Below are 26237 nucleotides of genomic sequence, written 5' to 3' on the forward strand. Positions count from 1 at the left end.
ATATAAGTAAAAAAATCGCCAATGCATACCAATAAAAGATCCTCCACACAATGTAAATGATGGTACGTGGAGAACTGATGGTCATGCATGAGAACAGAAAGCATAACTATACTTATTAGATTTTATTAACTCAAAATTACATCACATAGCCATTAATTAAATTAATATGCCAAAAAATAATTGATACATAAAAAATGCATAAAACAAGCATAAAGAACAGATCACAAGACCGGCAAATCAAATATCGCAAAAACGTGAATTGCCGTGAAAATTTTTTCATAACATGTTTCCGGATAGTCTTGAATTCAGCTTCAGGATCAAATATAGGTTCCACTTATGCCAACCTCTTTATGAGTCATGTGCAGGAACGTCATCTGTATACCTCCCCCACCTGGGCATCTTTCCAGGTGTGGTGGAGGTATATAGATGATGTTTTTTTCATTTGGAGGGGCCCATCTGCGAAATTGGAAGCTTTCCATCGGGAAATCAACAATGTTGTCCCTAAGTTGAAGTTTACATTAACTTATTCTCATGACACAATCCAATTCTTGTGCCCATGTACCACATCTGTATGAGTGACATGCATGTAGCAAAGCTGTGTGGTGCATTGTGCCACCAGAAACACTGGTACTAGAATTTCCTAGCATTTATCTGCTCCTTCTTTGTGTATGGACTGTGTATGTCTGTTTTATTCCAGCACTGAAGGAGTTAATGATTTCCCTTGCTCTCTCAGCCCAACTGCAGGTTTAATAGGCATTTATCTTCTATTTAAGCTGGGCTGATGCACTTCCTCCCCTCAGTATTGGTGTATGTTGATTCTTGACACTAAGCAACCCTGGGTCACCTGTCTCTGACATCTGTATATCCTGACTGGTTGGTTGGTCTAGTGGGTTCACACACATTTCCGTAACAGTAACTACATATGGATTTATACAGTTGGTATAGAATTTAATGGAAGCTATATTAAGGTGTATACATTGTTTCCCTTGGTATGAAGCTGCTATGACTGTCATGAGATGTAGTTCACTCACAATACTTTGTTAGATATTAGTACTTATGTTTTACTAAACTTGTTGTAAGTATGTTGTAGTTTGCATTCTTCATAAGATGTACTTACCACATCTATGCAGCAATATGCTCATTAAAGCGTACCTACAGTAATTTTTCAAGTGACCTTTCAGAATAAACTGCCTTGTGTGTACATGAGGAATAATGCTATTTCTGACTATTATATTACGTGTATATTATGGGAATAATATTATATTCTATTCACTTCACTGTCCTGCTCCAAATTGGTTATAGTGAGAAGTAGCATGCATGCAATGTAACCGACTCTGACACGTTTGGTCAACCATCAGTACACTTCTGGTTCATTCAAAGCAATATCACAGCCTTTTATTGACAACCATTACATCACAAAATAGGAGTATACAAAAAAAGCTATTGTGCTGATACAGGATTGGTTAATACAATAATATGGTAATTCCCAGAAAAAGTATCAGAAGTGAAGGAATGTGCAGAGGTATAGTGTTATTGGTAAATGAACATCTTCTATCAGAATACAGAACTGCTTTCATTAGAAACGTGTAGGAGTGTATTACAACATGCTGCTTGCACATACCAGTGAATAATATTGAGCACGTTAACCACTAAGCTGCCAGCTACTTACTATGAAGGTAGATATATGAATATAAGCCTAAGCTGATGTAAGAAACATAAGTTGTTACTTTAACATGTATCACCCTTTTCCCTCTAAGGGCTATATTTCTAATTCTCAGTTCTGTCTGAGGAGCTGTTGTGATGTCTTCTATACACCCTGTACTGAGAAAAATGTAGATACTACTCTCTGTTTGGAACATTCAGGAAGAAATAATATCATCATGTAGAACACTGGAGAAGCACTGAGCAGTGCAGATATAATTCTAGTAGCTACTACACAGCAAACAATTGCTTACTAATACTTATTACTATTAGCTCCAGCCATGTCTGTGTGAGTCTCTCTCCAGCAGCTTCTCCCTCCCCATTGCCTCTCTATAGACTCATCACCATTTACTACTTCCTGCTTTGTGTCTTGTAATCTCTTTTACTAGAGATGCCCATCACGTGGCAACAGGCAATGGTTAAAACTTGAAAGGGAAACTCTAGTGGACAGTACTTTAGAGGGAGCTTTCAACAAAAGAATGTATTTTAGGTAAATAAAGTGTATTGCACCTTTGCTAGTTATCACATAAACACAATTTGTTAGAAACATCAGCAACCATTTAAAGTGTTGAATGACAAAAGTACAAAATAAATATTTGTCCATCTACAGTACATAAACAGTCTAGTAGAAATTCTGTGAGAACACAGGGGGGGGGGGTTAACCTCCTGCTGATCTGTTCCATTTTTGGCTCATGGCTGAATGAGGAGCGGAGCTTGGCAAAAAGGTGAGGTCCAGCAATATTTTTGTCTTACTGCAGACAGGGCAGAGGGAGAGGCTCCTGCTGCAGTCAGATATCTTACAGGGCAGTGAGAAGGAGGAACAGAGGGATATGGCTGAGCTCCTAAGACACAGAAAAGATTCATTTAAATATTTGTCAGTCTTAATTTTAATATGAGCTAAAATGGGATCAAAGAAAAATAGCAGATTAAGGAATGAAATATTGGGATATTAATTCATCTTCCTTAATTACTGTACTCTGCAATCTCTTCAGCTTACCAGAAACAACTGACATTTAGAAGTGATGCTGGTTCCTATGGCTTTTTCTCAGGCGATGCAGCAAATATATGGTATGTGCAATAATATACAATACCAATGTTTTTGTAATAAATAGCAGATAGTGAATTCACCCCTTCAATGTATAATAACTTTTCAGGAATTCTTTTTGCAGATTTAGGTGCTTGCAGTCGCTCCTCCTCAATCTCGGCTGGATTGAGTAGGTGACTGCATATAAGTCTGCAGTGGACCAGCTCCTCTGGTTTATATCCTGGCTTGCTGCATATTGTTAGGTTCTATGGCCATTGTGCCTGCCCTACGGCCATTGTGCCTGCTTAGCGGCGATCATGCCTGCTCTGTACCATATCAGGTATTGCATTTTTGGCTCTTTTCCAGTGAAATTTATAAATAGAAAGGAACTATTCCCTCTCAGACATTCGTAATACTAAGATTGGGGCTAGACTCCGATTTTAGACAATACCCTTATCAATACCATTTAACCACGGTTGCCAAATTTTTTTGAAATATGGCATTCTGTGTTGCCTTGCAGCAAATAGCTTTTAGTTTGAGCAATGCTCCGAGATCCTATTAATAATATTTTGAATTGAGGGTGGGGTAGGGGATCTCCACCCTCTGGCTATCAATATCTTTACAGTGAGCAAGAAGTGCAAAATAATTTTCCTAAACTGGGAAGGAATATCTTCTATTTCTAACAATAGTATAGCAAGTTGTGGGTTGGGCTTAACACTTATGCCCATAATCTTATAAATCACTGTGAATACAGAGGACAAAAGAGCGAGGATAAGAGGGCACTCCCAGAATATATAGAAAAGGGATTCCTCTTCTCCACATGCTCTCCAGCACGAACTAGGAGACCCTGGAAAAAGTTTAGCTAGCCTACCAGGTGAGTAGTACCATCTAGTTCTCACCTTCTGGTGTACTTCCAATGAACCTGTGCATGAGGTGCTCTTGTGAGCCCATGTAAAAATCCTTTGGCCCACAGTGCTAGGTCATGCACAGTTCTCAAATCTTTTTTCCAATATAGGAGGTGAACTTTATTTTCCTCTTCCTCGGCTTCCCCGTTAAAGATACCATACAGGTATTTGATCCGTATTTTAAGGCTATCTTTCTTAAATAATAGATTATACAGGTAGGTGCTTGGGTTGACAAAAAGCTTTTAATTTGTAGAAATTTCAATAGGTCGCAGCTAGAAAGTTGTCTCGCTTTGCATAATGTTTCGAATGGCATTAATTTAGAACTGCCTTGTATATCAGAAACCAGGAGAATCCCCTTCTTCCTTGAATTTTTAATTGACTGATTGGGAATTAGAAACTCTAGAATTTCTATTAAAAGGGCACTTGACTCCTAGGGAAATAAGATGTGGAGACTTTTACTACTTAGATCCATGCCTCTATTGACCCCCCCAATAGTAGGGCACTTTGGTGGCTGTATCTCTGGGTTAAGTGAGATCGCCAGTAACATCCTCCTGAGATTGTATCCTCCTCCCAGGTGTTGTTCAATTGATGGCCAGCTAATGGCACTTTCAGATAAACAGCAAGTCCTCATGTGTTGTACTAAATTAGCTCTATAATATGCGATGAGATTTGGAACTCTTCTTCTCAAGGAATACAGTATGGAGGCTGCTATCCTTGGTTTCTTGCCTTTCCAGATAAAGGACAGCATTTGGTTTTGGACTACTTTTAAGTATGTCTGGTGTAAAGGGAACGTCATGGTTGGGAGGACATAAAGAATGTTTGGAAGCAGCATCATTTTGTAATGCACGATTCTACCCAACCATGAGGGCTCGACTTTATCAAACATTGTTACTTCTTTCTGAAGTGTGTCGAACATTAAGTTTAGATTTTTTGCTGGCATCTCACTAAGGGGGAGGGAGATTTTTAATCCTAAATACGGAACCACCTCTGTTTCCCACAACTAAGGGAATTCTTTTTTAATAATTTCTTTAACCCCTTAAGGCCCAGGCTGTTTTGTACCTTAAGGACAAGACACTTTTTAGGGATTTTACCCTTGTGGCGGTTTTACGGCTCTATTTTTTTTCCATTAGCTATCAAAATTATTTTTGCAGCGTTTTTTTTTTCTGTGACATATAGGACTATTTTTCTTAGATCTTTTTCACTGACTTTTTTTCCCGTTTTTTTGTTTTATTGGGGGTAAAAAGCAAAAAAAAATATTTTTTAAAATATTTATAGATTTTTTTAATTATTTTTATATTTACACTAAAATAAAGAATGGGAATAGGTACTCTATTTACTTAGGACGTTTTGATAAATAATATGTATGGTTTTGGTTTACAGGGCGTTTATAGCAACGGTTTTGGATTATTTTCTTTCTTATGTATATATTATTGTTTTATGCTGTAATTTTATTTTACTGATGTATGTAATTGTGTTTTCTACTATCTATGTCCCCCATGACGTCATGTAAGACCTCTGGGGGACATTCACTTTTTTTTTTTGACACTTTCCCACTGTAGCTGGGGCATCCATAGGAGCCTTGTAGTGATATTAATAACTTGTAGAGCTGCCAGGGTCTAGTCTGACCCTCCAGCTCTGCAGTAGCAGGGAATCCCGGGAGGTCACATGACCCCCCTGGGCTCCAGTAGTGAAAGTGCATTTTACTTTCACTTTCCCCACACAGTGCTCATTGAGCACTGTATATCGGGGAAGCAGAAGGCAAAAAGGGTTAAAAACACCTCCTGATAACCCGTTCCAGCTGATAACCCATTCCTGCCTCTGCTTGATTGCAGAGCCAGGAGACTTAAAGCACCGCAGTAATTTTACCAGCGGCGGTGCTCTAAGCCCTGGACCAGCCACCATAAATTTACTGTGGCTGGTCCTAAACGGGTTAAGGGAGTTGAAGATATTTAGGCCCAATATTTGAGATTTGTATGAGTTAACCTTGTAATATGAGATCTGTCCAAAGCTTTTCATTATTCTGGTTACTGCTTGAAGGGAGGTAAGTGGGTGGGACAATAGCAGTACTACGTCATCTGCAAAGAGCCCTATTTTATGTTGCTGAAATGGTAGGGGCACTCCCCTTATTTCAGGCTCTTTTTTTATTGTTTCAGAAAGTGGTTCCATTGCTAGTACAAACAGCAGGGGAGAGAGAGGGCATCCTTGTCGGGTACCATTTGTGATTTTAAAAGAGTTAAAGAGGGTTCCATTTACCAGCAACCTCGCTGATGGGGAAGAATAGAGGGCTTAGATTGCTCTCCACATCCCAGCCTGAAATCCCAATTTTTCTAGGCTGGTGCATCCCCAAAGAATCCTATCAAATGCCTTCTCTGCTTCCAAAGTAAGGAGCAGAGAAGGCACCCAGAGGTCCCCTGCCCGAGTCTTCAGAACCATAATCCTCCTTGCTCCATCTGAAGCCTGTTGGCCATGGGTTAGGATTTTTGCATATAATTTTGTGTCACTATTTAGCAGGGAGATAGGTATGGAGTTTGCTGGGGAGCTAGGGTCTTTGTCTGATTTAGGGATAGCTACTATTGTGGCCTATAGCATTTCCGATGGAAGGCTTCCCCGGTTCATGACGTTAATAAATATTTTAGTTAGGGTTGGGGTCAATTCATTGCTAAAGGTTTTATTCTGACTCAATAATATGTCTGCAAGCGTATAAGCTTAGGAAACTGTCCTTGTAGTTATGTACCAGTACTCACACCAGGTATATGTTGTCAGACAGTATCCAACTCGATTGCAGAGGCATGTGAGAAGATTCCAGGGTTTATTCAGGAATAAATCTTGTAGAATGCACATTCGTCAGTAGGTAAAAAGAATGATGATGAGCCAAGGCACAGAGTAGAGACTTAACACGTGGCTATGGACAGGAAACTCCCTAACAGGAGGAAAAGGAGGAGTTATGCAACACAGGGGGTTCAGAGAACCAGAAGGGACAAACTAAAAAGGCAAACACTTGGAGATACAGTATAGCTTATTCATGCCAATGAATAGTCAGGTAGATGAGACATGACGGGTCTGGTAATATTAATTTGAGTACCTTTCGGGACCTAGGGCTTTATCTTTTTTTGAGGTATTTATTTTTTTCTTAACTAGCGATTGGGGCATTGAGAACGTCTAGATGTTCCTGGCTCACTGCTGGGAGATTTATGTTCTTTAGAAATGATTTAATTTTATGTTCAGAGGGTTGATCAGTTAGAGGGTCTTCCTTAAGGTAATAAAGTTTAGCATAGACCGTTAAATGCTTTTGCTATCTCCACAGGGTGGGTAATTTTATGGTCTGAACCCGGTTCTTTCAGGAATAGGATTCTAGCTTTATTTGTTTTCTTGTTTTACTCTGCGGTCCATGAGACTGCTAAACTTATTATTAGCCATATAATAAGTAGCTTTATAAGATCTGAGTTGCTTATCATGTTCCATTAGCAAGTTATCTCTCAGTTTTTGTCTCACCCTCAGAAAGTCTCTATGAGCTGCATCTGTTGGAGTTCTCTGTACTATGAGTTCTAGGTTTTGTATTAAAGATAGAAGGGAATTCAATTTCTCGTCCTTTTTCCGCTTATACCTGGACCCTTGCTGGATCATTAAGCCCCTAATTACTGATTTGAGTGCGTTCCATCATATAAATGGATTCATTTCAGGTGTATCATTGTTTATGAAGTATTCTCGAATGGCGGATTGCAACTTTTTTTTATATGGGTGGGCCTTCATTAACCAGGTATTATTGCGCCAAATTTTTGGTATGTGACATAAAGGGGACAACGTCATGGCCAGAAAAAACAGTGCATGATCTGATCACGAGGTCGTCCCAATCGAGTCCCCCTCATCCTGGAAAGAAGAAAGAAATTCACCAAAAACATGTCTATTCTCGAGAATGTTCTGTGTCTTGTTGAGTAGAAGGAATTCTCTCTAGCTTTTGCATTTAAGCATCGGAATGGATCATAAAGCTCCTCCCTCAGTAACCATGGTGTCAGAGTAGGTGTCGATGCCCTGCCACTGCTGTTACTATCTACTGATCTATCGTAAATGATGTTGAAGTCTCCGCAAACTAGCAGTTGGCATTTTTGTACTTTTTTAGCCTTTCTAATCACTTTGTTGAGAAATCTAATTAGGGATTTATTTGGCGCATATAAATTAACTATTGTCATAAGAAACCCATTAATTTTACATATGAGTACTATATATATGTCCCCTTCATTAATTTCAGATTCAATGAGTTGAAAATCTAGAGTCCTTGATGGCTATGGGAACCCCTGCTTTTTTCTTTTCCATATTAGCCATTTAGCATCGTTGGGAATTTGGGAGTGGGAAAAATTCAGGCCATGCTGCTTTGCAAAGTGGGTCTCCTGAAGACAAATGATTAATGTGTGTGCTGCTAATGTGTCTCTCCAAAGGCAGGCACGTTTGTGAGAGAAGTTAAATCCTTTAACATTAAAAGACATAAATTTCACACTCATGGTGGGTTCTTGTGTTGGCACTGTGGGATTGAGTCGTCATTTATGGACTGTTCTTGATTCCGTGTGCTCTGGAATAGAAAGATCTTCTTTTTGAAATCCTTGGTACTATGTTTTGATTCTTTGGAAAAGAGGTTGGCCATAGTAGTAGGTATCGGGTGGAGCGAATACAGGGAACAAACTTCACTTTGTGGGGTTAGCAAAGGGCTTTGGGAAAATAGTGCATCAGTTTTCTTCCTCAAGATACCTAACCAGTCCCCTACAGAAGAGATGCTTTTGGGGGGGGGGGGGGTAAACAGTCCGGCTGTTATAAGAAATAGGCCTCCCGCAGCAAGAAACAAGACAAGGGGGGATCTTTATCAATGCGAACGAAAATTTTGCTGTTTATGAGCTTGCTTAAAGCAGACGATGGCACAACCTTTTCATAATTGTTGTACTTTCAGCATTTAGAGCTGCTTGCCCATTCTTGTGTAAGACGTGTTGGGGCGTTCAGGCTAGCCGCCTAGAGTTCCCACCTTTTTAAAAGCTCCTTCCCCTCTTCGGGGTTGTGTATGACATGGACTCTGTGATTCCTAGACACAACCAACTTAGGCGGGAATCCCCACTTATATGGGAGTTTGTTGTTTCGCAATGTGAGGGTGATGTTATGGAATTTTTTCCTAGCTTGTGTGGCCGCCTGAGAGAAATCAGTAAAGAGCCTGACTTTTTCGTATGGTGCTGGAATGGGTACTTATTTCCTAGCTGCATACATCATGGTTTCCTTAACATGGAAGAAGTGTATTCTCACATTCTTGTCTCTGGGGAGGTGCTCTGGAACCGATTTCGGCCTCAGCAGTCAATGCGTTCCATCTATTATTCTTTCTTTCTGTGTGGACTCTGACAGTAAGTGTTTCATTATTTGCTCTTTGTGTTCCTTTAAGGCAGCTTGGGGACTGTTTCTGCAATATCTCGAATCTTTATGTTGTTGTGCCTGTTTCTATCCTCCATATCCACCATTTTACACGTAAGAGCCTCCAACTCTTCCAGTACTGTGTGGTGTGCATCTTTAAGATTGTTATGTGATGACGTCACCTCTTCCATTTTATTTTAGACAAACAAAGCTTGTTCTACTGCAAATGGCTGTAGCTCTGGTTATATTAGATTATTGACTTTAAAATTACACTAAAAGCATGTCAGTAGCACTTACAGAACCAGAGATACAGTGGGGTCAGGAATATTGAACTAACAGCAATCCCATTTTGGGTAATGAACACAGAGCAGAGAGGAGGGAAAGAGCAGCGGCAACATAGAAGATCTATGATTCTTTTGTCTCTCTCCCTGTCCCAGGAGAGAAGTGACATGCATTTTTGTTTAGGTTATCACCTCCCCATAAACACAGAGCATATTTTCTCTGCAGCGTGCAAAAAGCAGCGCTGCATGGATGTGCAAACAAACGTGTGAACGAAGCTCTGTGCCTATTGCTTTCAATGGAGCCGCCGCTGCTGCTGCCAGCCCCATTGAAGCAATGGGCTGCAGGCACCCCCCAGCAGTGATTTTTGGGAAAGGGCTTTAAATATAAGTCCTTCCCTGAAAATCATCCATAGTTTGTGTAAAAAAATAAAAAATATATATGCACACCTCTCTGCCGCCGTTGGGGCTCAGTGGGCCTAGCCGCTTGGTCCCCGCCACTGTAATGAAGTTCTTTCAGCAGCAGGGATTTTAAATCCCCGCCTCCTGAAAGGGCTGTGTCTGATTTGCTGAGCGCTCAGCCTATCACAGGCAGTGCTCAGCCATTCATTGAATTTATTGAGTATACAGTGGTGCCTTGGGTTAAGAATTTAATTTGTTCCGTAATGGAGCTCTTAACCCAAAACACTCGTAAGTGAAATCAATTTTCCCTATTGAAATGAATGGAAAAGCAATTAATCCGTTCCGGATTGCGAAGCTCTGCCTCTGATTTTAATGGGGGGGGGCGTTGCCCTATTGAAAGCAATAGGATGCCGGCACCCCTGCAGTGATTTTCAGGAACGGCTTTAAATATATGCCCTTCCATAAAAATCATCCCTAGCTGTAGTAAAAAAATAAAAAATATACATGCTCACCTGTCTTCTGGGGCTCAGGCGTGTCTAGCCTCCGCTTGTTCTCCATACACTGCTCTGAATCTTTTCAGCAGGCGGGGATTAAAAATGCAGGGAGAACAAGCGGCAGCTAGACACACCTGAGCCCTGGCAGCAGCGGACAGGTGAGTATGTATTTTTTTACTACAGCTAGGGATGATTTTCAGGGAAGGGCTTTTATTTAAAGCCCTTCCCCCAAAATCACTGCAGGGGTGCATTACAAGGCCTGCGTATGACCTTGTAATGTACTGTGCATTACTGCATACTCGCACAGGCAGTTATGCACAGTACACCTTTTTTGTTTATATTTCTCGCACCATCGCTTAGCGATGTCGGTACCCGCAGCCCATATACAATGTAATTGCATATGGGCTGCGTGTATATCCATGACTATAGAGCACAATGGGCTCTTTTTTATGGATATCAACAATAAAATAGAAAATGCTGTGTTCTGTTCTCTGCGAGTGGATCACGTAATTCCGACCCGCTAATGTGAGCGAAATTGTGTAATCCAATGCATTTGATTGATCCACAGATTACCGCAGATCAAACTCATTTGGAATCCGCAATTTCTATCCGTGAGATCGGCCTTAGGTAGATCGCTACCTTTTTATCACGTGGCTGGGGACTGCTCCACAACGTCACCCGTCACTGCTCTAGGCTCTCAGCTACCTTTAGTAGCCGGGAGCAAGGAGATTTCAAATTTCCCATGCCCTCCCCGACTCCTGCGTATGCGTCCAGCATATTGCCAGCATAAATTTTCACCCTACTGTGGTTTTGTTGCAATACTAGACATGACCTATGGAAAGAAGTGGCACTCTTTCTTGGAACAATCAAAATCCTTTCTTCTAATTCTTGACAACCCTGTTAAGACACAAATGTAGGGAATCCACTAAGTTTAAGGAAGCAATGAGCATAAACAAGAAGGCCTGCAGTCCTGGGCATGATGTTTTTTACCAGTACTACGAGAGGTCCCTGCTTTGTTTTTGCTATGTACTACTGCTACATTATAAATAGTATATTTAAGCATTTTTAGTAGAATATTTATCATTCATCGTTAAGTGTGAAATTTCTGTATATTCTACACAGGAATATATTAAAAGACTCATATGTTACAACCTTTTACAGGGTCACAGCATTATTAGTCAAGGCTTATAACGAAGCTCAGAATTGGATCTACATTGATGAAAGACACATTCAGGAAGCTGTGAATTGGCTGCAGACTGCTCAGTTGCCTAATGGCTGCTTCAAAGCCGAGGGCTATCACTTCAACAATGCACAAGAGGTGAAGACCGTTTTCACATAAATTTTTGGCGATAATATCAATCTGTTCTTTCTTTGAGGGAGTTGTCCGGCCACGCAGGGTATCATTTTTTATAATAATAATGCTTTCCTTTCACTAAACATTGTAAAGCACAGCATATATGGGTTCAAAGTGGCAGGCATATCAGCTGTAATGTCTGTTTCTTACTTTGTAAACTGATGTTGAAAGCAGTATTCAAAGATGGTGCCGTTGTGCTGCAATCCCACAATTCCCTGTGTCTCCCCCCTCTGTATGCGCGCTCCCAATGATGGGACTAATATATACAATTGTGCATTTTTTACTAATTCATTTAGGATTATATTATATAAATGATGAAATGTTTATGATAGCTATGTAGTAATGGTGACAGTAGAGTGTAGGTAATATATTCTCTGTTAACAAATATTGGAGCACAAACTGCTCTCCAAGAAAGCACGTAGTGTTTATTCAGAGACTGATTAGATTGTGTGCTACTAATTAATCGTCTACCACTGATTTTTGTGAATGGGTAGATGTTTGTGCTAGACAGACTCTTATAGTAAAAATGGAGCACAATGATTGTGTTCCATGCTGTCCAATTTTGAGTGCACGCTGTGCTCCAAGATAGCACGCTGGTTCTGACCTGATGTCAATTGACTAACTCCTACTCTTAGAACCCACATGGTAATGAGGCCAGCATTCTATTGAGTGAGTACATCTGATTATATGTATATATATGTGTGATCCGCAAGGTTTGAAATGTATTACTTGACAAAGGCATAACCCGGAATGCGTTGCATTAAATGTTATTTCCTGTTTCAAATACATTGGACTACCAAATTGTCTACCCCGGATCCCGTGAGCACTGAATCCCCCTTTTTCTCCTTCCCTAATTCCAGAATCTGCATAGATACATCTGCACATCAGACGTATTATAAAGAATCAGCTTAGATACATCTGCACACCAGGCGTATCAAAGCCATTCGTGGGTGATCCATCTGGTGTGCAGATGTATCTAAGCCGATCCTGTGTGATACGTCTGCTCAGCTGATGTACCATACAGGATCTGCTTAGATACAGCAGCTTAGCAGATGTATCACCCATGATTGACTTAGATATGTCTGTTATACAGATGTATCTAAGCCGATCCTTTTTGGTACCCCCCCCCCCCACAGTTGCCCCAGCTGTAATAGTGACCCCCAGTAGTTGCCCTGCAGTAATAGTGACCCCCAGCAGTTGCCCTAGCAGTAATAGTGACCTTTGGTAGGTGCCCTAGTAGTAATAGTGACCCCCCAGTAGTTGCCCCAGCAGTGATCGTGACCCCCAGTAGTTTTCCCATTGGTAATAGTGACCCCCAAGAGTATCTCCAGCAGTAATAGTGACCCTCAGTAGTTGCCCCAGCAGTAATAGTGACCCTCAGTAGTTGCCGCAGCAGTAATTGTATCCCCCAATAGCTGCCATAGTAGTAATAGTAACCCCCAATATTTTCCTCCAGTAGTAATAGTGACACCACCCACCCTGGCAAGACTAGTAATAGTGCCCACTGATACTGCCCCCAGTAGTAAGTGACAACCCCCCTTGTGGCAGCACTAGTAATAGTGACCACCCAGTAGTAATCAATGTTGTATAGACAGAGTCCCGCAGCACACCTCAATATGTACAACACGTACAGAGGTTACAACAAGAAAAAATTGCAAAGCCACCTATGGGACCACGGATCTCAAATCTCCAGTATGCTTCGTCACGGTAGAAATGAAGTGGCAGCATCAATGGTGTAGCAAATCAAAGCAAAGTTTATTGCTCCATACAGCTGGCGACGTTTCGACTTGGAGAGTCTTTATCAAGCCATTTCTTCATTTCTACTGTGACCACCCAGTAGTAATCGTGACCCCTCCAAATGACCCTACAGCTGAGGACAGTCGGCCGGTGAACGCTGCTCTCAGAATCAGCTTCAATGCGGACTTCTGAATGAACTGCGCATGTGTGAAGAATTAGACACGCATTCCCGAGAGCTGACAAGCCGACACGCGTTACTGTGCTGCGCAACAAAAAAAGAAGACCAGCCAGAGAGCATGTCGTAACCATAGATAATGGAATGGTAAGCAAAGGAGAGGTGCACCTGTTTAGGTAAGTATATAACTTCTGTATGGCTCATTTACAAAGCACAGTGTATATTACAAAGTTCTTTGTGATTGTTCTCAGCAAGAGAAACGACGTAATCTTGTAGATATGATACCTTTTAATGGCTAACAAAAATACATGATGTAATAATAGCGAGCTTTCGTACCAACGCAGGGTACTTCTTCAGGCTTATGGATTGGATCTGAAGAGGCATAGATATTTATACACACTTATAACATACATACTTATGACAAGGCACAGATATGGATGTGATTGGTTTGCACTTAAAAGGAATTCTGCAGAAGAACGATGTTAGCCCATTGAATTCAATGGAGCCGGCAATACAGCTGGCTCCATTGAAAGCAATGGGATGCCGGCGAGCGCGGGATGAATTTTCGGGAAGGGCTTAAAAATATAAGCCCTAACCTGAAAACCATCCTAAAATGTGTAAAAAAAAAAAAAAATGTATACTCACCTTTCCGCTGCAGCCGGAGTTCAGCCGCGTCTGGCCGGCAGTTCTCCTGAACTGCTCTGTGTAGTATTCAGCAGCCGGGGATTTAAAATGCTGAATGAGCTGCCTCTGATTGGTCACAGCCTCACCAATCAGAGGCAGCTCTCACTCACACCCATTCATGAATTCATGAATGGGTGAGTGAGTGCTGCCTCTGATTGACAGCTGAGAGCTGCCCCTGATTGGTCCCTGCGCTGAGCCAATCAGGGGCAGCACTCACCCATTTTAAAATCCCGCCTGCTGAATATTACTCAGTGCAGTTCAGGAGAACTGCCGGCCAGATGCGGCTGAACTCCGGCTGCAGCGGAAAGGTGAGTATACATTTTTTTTTTTTTTTTTACACATTTTAGGATGATTTTCAGGTAAGGGCTTATATTTTTAAGCCCTTCCCGAAAATTCATCCTGCGCTAACATCGTTCTTCTCTGCCACAGCTGTTACAGCTATGGCAGAGGAGAACGATCTTTATGCTGACATTTTTTATTTTTACACATTTTAGGATGATTTTCAGGTAAGGGCTTATATTTTTAAGCCCTTCCCGAAAATTCATCCTGAGATCGCCGGCAGCCCATTGCTTTCAATGGAGCCGGCTGTATTGCCGGCTCCATTGAATTCAATGGTCAGTGCTCGTTTAATCGAGACGAGTACCGCGTGGTACTCGCTCATCTCTATTCCTAATCTCAAATAAAATAATTATTATCCAATACCAATATTCAAATACAAATAAAATCAGTTGATTTCTGTATGTATGAAAATAATAAATAATCTGCAAAGTACCACTGTAGGTATAATAAAATGCCCTACATTTAAAAGGACTACAGTTATAATCATGACATAAGATTTAATTTTTTTCTAAAATCTCGTTTAAGCCATTGGGGACCAAAATATTTAGCCTGAATATCCAATTCAATTCTTTTGACTTTAATTGTGGAAATGAACCTGATTTATATGTTCAAGTGGCGTAACTTGGAGCTTTGCTGTATCTTTTTCATGGAAATTACAGAAATGCTGCAAAACACTCTTTCGTATATCCATGTAAGATATTAAAACAATGATTGTTTATCCGAGTATGCAGGGTGTAAGTTGTTCTACCAATATACCTTAATCTACAGGAACATTCTAAAAGATAAAAAATAAATTTCGTGACACAGTTCAAAAATTGTTTTAGGGTGATAGGGTCCTCCGGTGAGTCTAAATAAAATATATTTTTTGCCTTGTTGGATGTGTTGGCAACATTTACACCTCTTGACACCACATTTTAAACAACCTACCATATTGTTTAGGGCCTATTGCCACCCTAAAGGTCGAATAATACGAGGGGCAGGAAGGGGCTAAAATATTCTTCAGTGTTCTGTTCCACTGAAAGATGACTCTGGGTAAAATCGTGATTTCGTTTTTTAAAAATGGGTCTCTGAAGGATTTTCCAATGTTTCAGAAAAAATAGTTTTGATCGAGGTGTGCTGAGAGTTAAATTTAGTAATAATAGCAGTCCCAAAGTTTTTTTGTTGATCTGAGGTTGCTTTGATGTTATCCTTTTTTTGGGATGACCCTCTCTTCTGATAAAACTTTGCTGTAGTAGGAGTCAATCAGTGTTTTTGAACATCCCTTGTTCAAGAATTTTTTCTTTAAAATCTTGGCCTGTTTAATATACTTTATATTTGATGAGCTATTCCTCTTGATTCTTTTGAACTAACCTTAGGGAATAATTGTTTTCCAGCTTTTTGCATGACAACTCAAAAACTTTAAGTAACTATTAGCGTTGATTGATTTGAAATGAGTTTTAGTTTGTATCCTCCCTTCTTTAATAGAAAGTTGTAAATCCAGAAAAATGACACTTTTAGTAATTATAATCTCGGTAAAAACAATTTCCACTCATCCATATTCAAAATGGATATAAATAATTTCAAATCCTCTAAATCTCCATGCCAGATGCTTTTATAAAACACATTGTGGGGGTCTATAAAATTCAAATATGTAGACAATCACCTGCAAAGATATATTGTACATTTGCCCTCCCACCTTAGGGATACTAGCCATCTCCTTACCATGTTTGACCGAAAGATGTGGCACAAATCATAGATCTAGTACATGTTAGATGTAGCCTTTCTTTATTTTAATATTTCACATGAGTTGGGTATAGAAGCTATTAAACAGATCATAGAAGTAAATATTTTAATGCTACCCCATCTTAAAACTTTTATTCTAGACTCAATTCATCTTATCCTTCAAAATAACTATTTTATTTTTAATAAACATTATTATCTCCAGACAAAAAGGCATTGCCATGGGCACGAAATTTGCGCCATTCTACGTTAATTTGAAAAATTTAATTTTATAGATCCTCGTATTGCATTTTAAAAAAGATTCATAAATGATATTATTTTAATCTGGGATGGAGATTTAGAAGATTTGAAATAATTTATATCCATTTTAAATATAGATGAGGGGAAATTGTTTTTTACAGAGATTATTAGTACTAAAAGTGTAGGTTTTGGGGGGTTTAGAACTTTACATTAAAAATGGGAGGATAAGTTGAAGCTAACTAGTATCAAGTGCAGGTTTCAGAAGTCTGACTTGTGTCAATTAGTCAGTAGCCAGGCTGGTTTTAATTTAATGATACAAGGTCTTTTCATGGGCAATGAATTCTTCCTTTCCGATTTATTCATTAACTCCTGGCGAATCTCATTGAGAAATTTAAAAATGTATGTAAAATACTCTAAACCAAGAATTTAGAAACTTGTTTTCTCACTTTAGGCAGACAAGGAAGTGGCTCGTACTGCATTTGTCCTAATCGCTCTCCTGGAACATCCGAAGGCATACAATGTAAGTAATTTCATATATATCATACTCTTTCTGCCGATTAGTACTTTAGGAGAACATTGGACAGAGGCATTTAAGCTAAACGATTGAATTAAGACATTGCACAATATAATGCAAAATGCTTTGCTAGTAGTCTCAGAAACGAAAGGCATATTTTGAAGCTCCTAGGCCCAAATGCAAAATTTGTAACCATTCCATGTATAACATCAGTGTTCTCTTATGTGATACCTTTGGTCCTCATTAGACACTAGGACCCAGGTGGAACTGCTACTTCTGTATTCCCTGACACAGAAGACTCTCATGGAAACAGTGATTTTGCTACATCGCTTTATCCAAAAAACATTTAAAAACAGAGCTTCCTACATGTGCAAGGGAGTCTCATTTATCTTGGCTCCCAAATTTCTGTGAGTCACCTCCATGTCCTGGTAAAATTAGAAGGAGGTCACAAGCTCAATATTTACCTCTCTTTTTTAATGACTGCAGGCAACATCAAGCATGTGATTTAGTCGTTACTGTCTTGCCTTAGTGTAGCCCTAACATAATGATCATAATTATAAACTTAAAGAAAAAAACAAACAAAAAAAAAAGTGTTTCAGATGTGGCACCAGGAAGATGATATAAGTATAGATGCAGAGTTATTTGAAATTGAGCTCTGTATATAGCACTAGTAAAACGGCATCTGGAATTTTGTGTTCGGCTCCGGAGACTTCATCTACGGAAAGACATTGATAAAATAGAACTAGTCCAAAGATGGGCTACAAATGTGGTGGAAGATCTCAAGAATAAATATCAGGAAAGTCTTAAAGAACTTAAGGAGAAACGTAATCATGTTTTCGCAGCTCTCACTGAAATCACCATAAAGTAGTGCCTGTCACATTGATTACAGTGATATGTCTGCTGTGTAGATCTGTGCAGTAGTTTTAGAGAAACATGTATTTTATTTATAGCAGCTATACATAGAACTAGTCCTGCATATTCATGAGCTGCAGGCTAGCCACACCCACCATATCATCCAGCCAATGATTGGCAGCTCTCTCACTATGCACAGTAATAGGCAGACAGCAGCCAATCAGTGGCTGGAGGGCGGGTGGGTTTAGCTAGGTGCAGCTCCTGAATATCCAGGACTACTTTAAGTACAACTCTATGCATGTGTTGCTACTGATAAAATGTAATTTTCTCCCAAACTACTGCACATATGCACACAGCAAACATATCACTAATCAGTGTGACTGTCACTACCTTGTGCTACCCTCGGGTCCAAGAAAAAAGTGACAGAGTGACTTTACTTTGTATAGCTTCAATGAAAAAAAGGGAGAGGAGCACATGATCAAAACTTTTATATATGTTACAGGAGGAAAGAAGGGACTGATGGAAATCTCTATATATGTAACTGGAGGAAAGAAGGGAGATGGGGACATGATGGAAACCTTTATATATGTTGCAGGAGGAAAGGAGGTAGAGGAAAAACATGATGGAGAGCTTTATATATGTTGCACGAGGAAGGAAGGGAGAGAGGGCCATGATGGAAACTTTTGCACATGCTACAGGTATTAATAAGGTTCAGGAGGGAGGTGTTTTTATTACAAAACTAAATACTGGAACAAGGGGGCACAATCTGAGATTAGTTGGGGGAAAATCAGAAGCAATGTTAGAAAATATTTTACTGGAGTACTCGTAGATTCCTGGAACAAACAACCCAGCATGTATGGTTGGAAAATAAATAATAAGTGAATTCAAGCTGCCTGAGAAAAGTGTTTATCTACCCTAAGGGAGAAACAAAAATGAAATATAGGAGCAGACTAGATGGACCATGTGGTCTTTTTCTGCTGTCAGTCTTCTATATTTCTTTGAAATGTAATAATAAAATTGATAATAAACCCATTAAAAGCAGGTTATGGGGAAACATTACACTGAAATCTGTGGAGTTTTTTTTACAGAAACTCCAATAGATACACCTCAATTCTCTGATCTTCTAATCAGTTTTTTATGGGTGATCTGCCTCTTATGATAATCACTTGAGGTAGCAATCTATCATGGTCATGCAATTCCAAGAGAAACAAGGGCACTCAGGGTAGAAGAAAAACGTAAACCACAATAAATGAAAAGGCAATAGATTAATCTACAATACAGTTCATATGATATGAGATAAGTCGAAAAGTGCCTAAAAAAATAAATTAAGGCATTATGTCCAGATATCTGGAGATGCAATCCCAGAAAAGGAGTGAGTTGATTCCAGAGAGTCTTAACTTGTTATCAGATTAATCCAATTTTTTTCAGTATATTACAAAAACATAGATGCAGTAAAAGTAAACTTTCCAAACAGGAGGAACAGATAAGAGCTATATTAATCAAAACCTTAGTGAGCATGCCGGCTGAGAGAGTGTGCATATCTGTGTTCTAAGTGTATTTTGTATTAAGTGTGTGACTTGGGATTAGCGGCTTTGATGTCAAGGACTTTGGAAGACTATTTCATTTTAATTACTGCTTATTTTTGCATCTATATTTTTATCTAATCTGACTGGATGGTCCCCATTTAGAATGTGCTCCATGATTGACAATGCCATCCAGAGTACATTTTGTGCCATGTATGCAGTCCTTAAACAGCAGTCTGAGGGTGCATACTGGTGTGCGAAATGTGAGCATGTTGCGCATTTGGAAGCCCAGATCCTGAATCTTAATGAACAGCTTGCAACACTTACATCCATTGGCAATATGGAAAGGAGTTTGATGCTCACTGAGCAGGCACTCGCTGGGGCATATGTAGGTGTGGAAGGTAGTTTTTGAGAGCAGGATGAGCAGGCAGCTAGCTGAGTGTTGGGAGGGGTAGAGGGAAGAGATTCAGGGAGGCTAGTCCTAAACTGGCACACTCCAACAAGTTTGCAAAGTGGGCAGATGAGGGAGATTTCTGTTACAGGATTAGTACTGCTACAGCATGGCATGGCCTCGAACCGCCGGAGAATGAAGGCAAGCTAGACAGGTCCTTGTGGTGGGAGTCTCAATTATTATGGGGACACACAGGGTAATCTGCCGCAAAGACCAGGATCGTCGAATGGTGTGTTGTCTTCCTGAAGCTTGAGTTTAAATCATTGAGATCGAGTTGACAGATTACTTTGAGGGGCTGGTGAGGATTCAGCAATAATGGTACACATTGGCACCAATGATAAAATTAAAGGTAGGTGGAAGGTCCTTAAAAATGATTTCAGTAAACTAGGATGTAAGCTTAGAGCAAGGACCTCCAAAGTAGTATTTTCTAAAATACTACTTGCACCGCTTGTCACACCAGAAAGGCATCGGAAGTTTAGGAAGGTAAACAAGTAGCTCAAAAGTTGGTATAGGCAGGAGAGATTTGAGATTTGGGAGAAATGGGCTGACTTTGTTGTTGACTACAGGTTCTACCATAGGAATGGGCTGCATCTCAATGGGGAGGGTGCAGCTGTGCTCGGGAGAAGATGGCTAGAAGGTTGAAGGAGTGTTTAAAGTAGGGACTGGGGTGAAGGGCAATCATAGAGATATAGAGGAAGATAGTGTAGACAATGATTTGGGACTAAGTAATGGAAATAGGGGGAGAGCAGTGGAAGGGATTACTACAGTTAGAACTGACAGAATGGTTAACAAGGATACACTTTAAATAAAAAATAACCAAAACCTTGTAAAATGTATGGCGAGTAATGATAGAAGTCTGACCAATAAAGTAGATAAACTGGAAGTAATAATGTCTGAGGAAAACTAAAACATAGTGGGAATAACAGAGGTGTGGCTGGATGAAAGCTGTGACTGACCTGTGAACCTATAGGGTTCAGAAGCAATCATAAAAACCTGAAAGGGGGAGGAGTTTGTATTTATATAAAATCCTGTTTAAAGCCATCAGTATGGGAGATTATATGTCTGGAAGAGGGGCATGTGGAGTCTTTATGCGTAGAAATACATGGAGGAAAAAACAAAAAAATACTCCTAGGGGTTTTCTATAGACCACCAAATATAACAAAAGTCACTGAAAATCTATTATTGAAGCAAATAGATGAAACAGCAAATCACAATGGGGTAATTGTTATTGGAGACTTTAACTCATAAAGGTAACAACTTTCTGTCAAAGATAAATAAATATCTTATCCAACTTGTAGGACCCAAGTAGAGGGACGGCCATTTTGGACTTAATATTAACCAATAGACCTGAAAGAATAACAGCAGTGAAGATTGGGGGGCAACTAGGTAATAATGACCATAATATAATACATTTCAACGTAAGAGGTTCATACCTAACAGAAATAAAAGGGTTAGGAATAGGAGAAAACCAATAGGGCTCAATGAATATGTAAATGGGCAAAAAACAGCAAAAAAAGAAAGCGTTTAAACTACTAAAACAAGAAGGCATAGAAGAAGCCCTAAAAACCTATAAGACAAAAAGTAAATAATGTAAAAATCAGATAAAAGCATCAGAGATGAAAACAAAGACTTATTGTCAAGGAGTGCAAAGCTAACAAATTATTATTCAATTATAACTAACAAAAAGATTAGTATTAAAGACAACTCGATTCCACTCTGTAGCGGTCTAGTTTCATTGTTCATGACACCACTGAAAACGAAGGCGATGGTGGGTGGGTGTCAAAGGTAGTACATGTAAAGGGCGCCATGAAACAAAACGTCCTTCAGCCAAGCACCTGAAAATGGTTCCAACAGACATAGGGGCCATTAATCCCCAAACGACCTTACTGACTGGTCAGAATGGTCCTGTCAGGACTCAAACCCACCACCTCATGCACTTAAGTTGGCAGATCTCTCCACTAGGCTATCCAGGACTTGAACAGCATCTCTGTTTCCCTGCCTTGGCTCCATCCTGTTCCAGATTAGGATACACTAGAAAAACCTGGACTTGTCCCTCCTTCCAGTGCAAGATTATTGTGCTCCACAAGCCTTGATCAAGCTCCACTGCTGCTTGCTCCTCTGCTATCTAAACTGAGACCTTCTTATATTGACTTCTGCTTTCTCTTCTGACAACGCTATCTGCCTCCTCTATTTATACCGCAACATAAGACCTCCTGATACTGACTTCTGGCTTCCTTTATACTGACTTCTGCCTTCCCTTCTGACAACACTACCCACCTACTCCATTTGTACCACGACACAAGACCTCCTTTTGCTGACCACTGACTATTCTCAAGACCTGCTACACCTGAGGCTTCAACTTAGTACCTAAAACTGCTACAGAATAATCATGCCCCAAAATGGAGTCCGTAGTAGCCACTCTGTGAAAACAAAAGTCATAGAGCTTCATTAGGTTTGTTCCTCCTACCAGAAAAGGGTTGCTGGAATGCAAAGGGAGACCAAAGGGTTACAAAGGCAACTTCTGGAGATGTGCAATTCAGTGTTGAATGCCCACATGCCACAGCCAGCGAAATTTGGTGGAGATTGTCGCCAATACCAATACTGGCGATGCTCCATTGCTGAATACATGTCAGAATTGATATTGACACCACATGAACCCCTGCTGCCCAGGGGATTATCTCAGAGTATAAAGAACAAGCTTGCCAAAGTGGAGACCCTTGGTAACCTGGAAGACTTCATTCAACTATGTATTTGAATTGACCGTAGGCTTTCTGAATGGCAAAAAGAGAGACTGCAAGGTTTTGGCAATAATCCTATCTACCCCTCCAGCCAGTCCTCATCGAGTCCCCAGCCAAGGACTAAGGCAGCACCGGAACCGATACAGGTGGATGTCATCTGTAAACCCTTTTTCCGCCACTGAAAAAGAATGGCGCTGAGTTGAAAATTTATGCCTTTACTGTGGAAGCTTGGAAAATTATGTCTTAAACTACCCTAATATGTTCCAGAGGACAGTTGCCCTAACGAACGTCAAGATTGTGTCCAATCAAGCCTTTTACAAGACAATGGGATGCTGCCAAACACGCCTTCTCATTAATAGTGCAAGACAGCATGAATACTTTTTTCTCTTTTCCAGCATTTTGTTCTCCCCAAAGCTTCTATTTCATTCAGGCAGACCTTTAACCCTTCAGAACTGGAGTTGAAGGTACTTCGAGAATACCTGGATGAAAATTTGAAAAAGCAGTTCGATTGACCTTCCCCAGCTGGGGCGCCCATGTTTTTCTGGAGAAGAGTGACTCAAAACTGCGGCCATGTATGGATTACAGAGATTAAATAAGATTATGGTCAAGAGTTGCTACCCCCTTCCTTTGATTCCATAACTATTAGAGAGAGTCTAATGTGCCAGGATCTTGACTAAATTAGATCTAAAAGGGGCTATAACTTTATAGAGATTTGCCCAGGGGATGAATGAAAGACTTCTTTTACAGCATTTTGATTACTTAGTGATGCCATGCGGCCTTTGCAATGCTCCTGCCACCTTCCAGCACTTTTTCAACAATGTATTTTGAGATCTGTTGGACCAATTCATAGTGGCGTACCTTGAAAACATCCTCATCTTTTCTGATAACTTGGATGAATATCGCAGGCATGTTCATGTGGTCTTGGAAGGACCCCAAAAGAATATTCCTTACATCAAACTAGAGAAGTGCAGTGCAGAGAAGTTTGAACAGACCCAAATGCAATTCCTGAGATACAATATCTTCCCTGACGGCCTAAATATGGACCCCAGTAAGATTAAAGCCATCCTGGATTGGCCCATCCCAAAAAGATGTCCAATGTCTGATCTTTTTTGCAAACTTCTACAGAATATTTATTAGGGATTTCTCAAAGGTCATCTGTTTTATTATCTCCCTCACGAAGAAAGCACACACATCACTTATGGATTAACTAAAGACCGTTTACTTCAGCACCCATTCTGATCCACGCAAGACCAGAATTGCCTTTTATTGTTGAGGTGGATGCCTCTGACTCCACAGTGGGAGCTTTCCTGTCACAGCGAGTCGGAGATAAGATGAAACTACATCCCTGTGCATTTCTGTCCTATACCTTATCACCCACGGAGACAACCTACGACGTCAGCAACAAGGAGTTTCTGGCCAACAAGGTAGCTTTCACCAGATGAAGACAACCCCTTGGAAGGAGCCCATCATCCAGTATCGGTTCTTACTGATCATAAGAACTTAGAATTTCTCCATACTGCCAAGAGACTATCTACGGGACAAGAACAATGAGCTCTGTTTTTTTCCAGGTTCAATTTTATTGTATCCTACCTCCCCGGTTCCAGAAACGGCAAGGCGGATGCTTTGCACAGGATATGTGCCTGAGGGGGGAATCCTGCAATCTGAAGACCTTCTAACAAAGTTTAAGGGAGCATATAAAAATGAACCTTGCCTGAGTTGTCCTTCTAAGGATGTGAAGCTTTCTTTCAAAGATGGACCTTTGAGGTGAGAACATCAACTATATGTTCCCAAGGCTGGTCAACTTAAAGTCCTTTAACTAGTCCATGATTTCAAGCTTGCCAGTCACATTGGGGTCACAAAGACTTTGTGGAACTCTTGCTTTGTTCCTTCTTGTGGCCCAACTGCAGGAAGGATGTTAAAAGGTATGTAAACTCTTGCAAAGGATGTGCTCAGAACAAGACTCCATGTGCTCATCCTCTGGGTATCCTACAACCTCTACCAGTTCCAACCAGGCCATTGGGGTCTATAACTATGGACTTTATTGTGGATCCGCATCCCTTAAAAGGGATTACCACAATTCTTGTTGTCATGGACCAACTCACAAAGATGGCTTACTTCATCCCCATCAAAGGAAATCCCACCGCCGAGCACACAGTGGAATTGATGATCTGAGAAGTTTTCCGACTACATAGTGTTAGGATTTTGAATGTGGACCCACTGGGCTAACCAACCAGACTGGCCTTTGGACCAGACCGGGTAACTGGTAGCTGACCCAGCAGACAAGGGTACATACAGATGGGTAACTGTCCCTAAGGTAAGCAGGAAGATGGGAAGGGGCCCTGCCTATAAGCAGGGTGATCGCCCTGATAAAGACGGCCCCACGCTGAAACTTTGGGACTGATTAGCTCTGACAGAAAACAGGGATAAAGTACTGAACACAGAGAAGAAGACACTGCACAGAGCACAAGGCAAAGGAACAAACGGGATAAACGGATAAAGATTAAAAATAGACTTGAACAGTCAAGAGACAGAAGACCTAGCAGTGGAGTGACACAGAGGAAAATACACCAATACTGAGGCAAAGGGAAAGTACATCAGCTCAGCTTAAATAAGAAAGTGATTGCCCACCAATCCCACAGCGGAGCTGAGAGCCAGAGGACTGGTTAACCCTCTCAGTGCTGGATGAAAACAGACAGATAGGATCCATATGCACAGGAATAGCAGAATGATGTTTGCGGATGCCCGAAAGCACAATAGAGCAGCAGACATAGGCAGCAGATCTTACACATGGTATTCTTGATGATGTGAGCTCTGACAGAGGGGTGCAGTTCACCTCAAAGTTTTAGGAATACTTCTGCATGGCCCTAGGAATTACCATGAATCTCTTCTCCTGCTTTTCATCCTCAGTCTAATGGCCAGACCGAGAGAACAAAACAGACTCTGAAGCAATATCTCCACTGCTTCATTTCCCATCTTCAGGACGACTGGGTGGATTATTTATAAACAGCAGAGTTTACTTACAATAACTCCCAACACAGTTGAAGCCCGTTCTATTCCAACTACAGTACACATCCTGTCTTCATTCCTGGCCTTCCCAGCAGCGCTCCTGCCCAAACTGTTAATTACAGACTGACGGTGTTATGGGAAATTCAGAATAAATTTAAAGAAGGTTTACGAGAAGCCCAGGATGCCTATTAAAAATGTCCGACCGACACCACCAAGCAGCTCCTACCTCCCGGGTTGGAGAAAAGGTGTGCTTATCCACCAAAAACCTTAAAACACACATATCCTTTTCCAAACCTTGGCAAAAATGTATGGGACATATCCTAATCACAGCAGCGAGGGTCCCAGGTGGCAATCTGGCTAAAGTTCCCCGGAAGCTTGAATTCACCCCATCTTTCATGTGTCCCTGCTGAAGCCATTCCAGGAAAATACCTTTGTGGGAAGACATCAACCACCTTCCGTGAAGGCTCAGGGCCAGGATGAGTTTGTTGGGAAAAGGATTCTGGACTCCAGACAACAGAGAGGTAAACTGCACTACCTTGTGAAGTGGCAAGGGTATGGACCAGTGGAGAACTCCTGGGAGGCAGAGAAAAATGTACATGCTCCTAGAACTACAAAGAAGTTTCACAGGAGATACCCAGGGAAACTGGCACCTGGAATGTCTGGAGGCCATCCTTAAGGAGGGGGCTACTGTCAGGGCTCAAATCCATAGCCTCCCGCAC

At 40.7% G+C, this 26237-nt stretch overlaps 2 protein-coding genes across 2 annotated transcripts in view; both read left to right on the forward strand.

Moving 5' to 3' along the window:
• Nucleotides 1-26237, forward strand: part of LOC136626156 (alpha-2-macroglobulin-like) — a 459985-nt gene that overhangs the window by 399373 nt on the left and 34375 nt on the right. The gene's annotated exons all lie outside the window — the stretch shown is intronic.
• The window catches only part of LOC136624976 (alpha-2-macroglobulin-like), a 250447-nt gene that overhangs the window by 190241 nt on the left and 33969 nt on the right, over nucleotides 1-26237 (forward strand). Inside the window, exons 24-26 of the mRNA XM_066598904.1 lie at nucleotides 2694-2769; nucleotides 11348-11504; nucleotides 16886-16954. Of these exons, the coding sequence (XP_066455001.1) occupies nucleotides 2694-2769; nucleotides 11348-11504; nucleotides 16886-16954 (302 nt within the window). The remainder of the gene's footprint in view (nucleotides 1-2693; nucleotides 2770-11347; nucleotides 11505-16885; nucleotides 16955-26237) is intronic.

This window comes from Eleutherodactylus coqui, chromosome 4, assembly GCF_035609145.1.
Source record: "Eleutherodactylus coqui strain aEleCoq1 chromosome 4, aEleCoq1.hap1, whole genome shotgun sequence".
NCBI classification, from domain to species: Eukaryota; Metazoa; Chordata; class Amphibia; order Anura; family Eleutherodactylidae; genus Eleutherodactylus; species Eleutherodactylus coqui.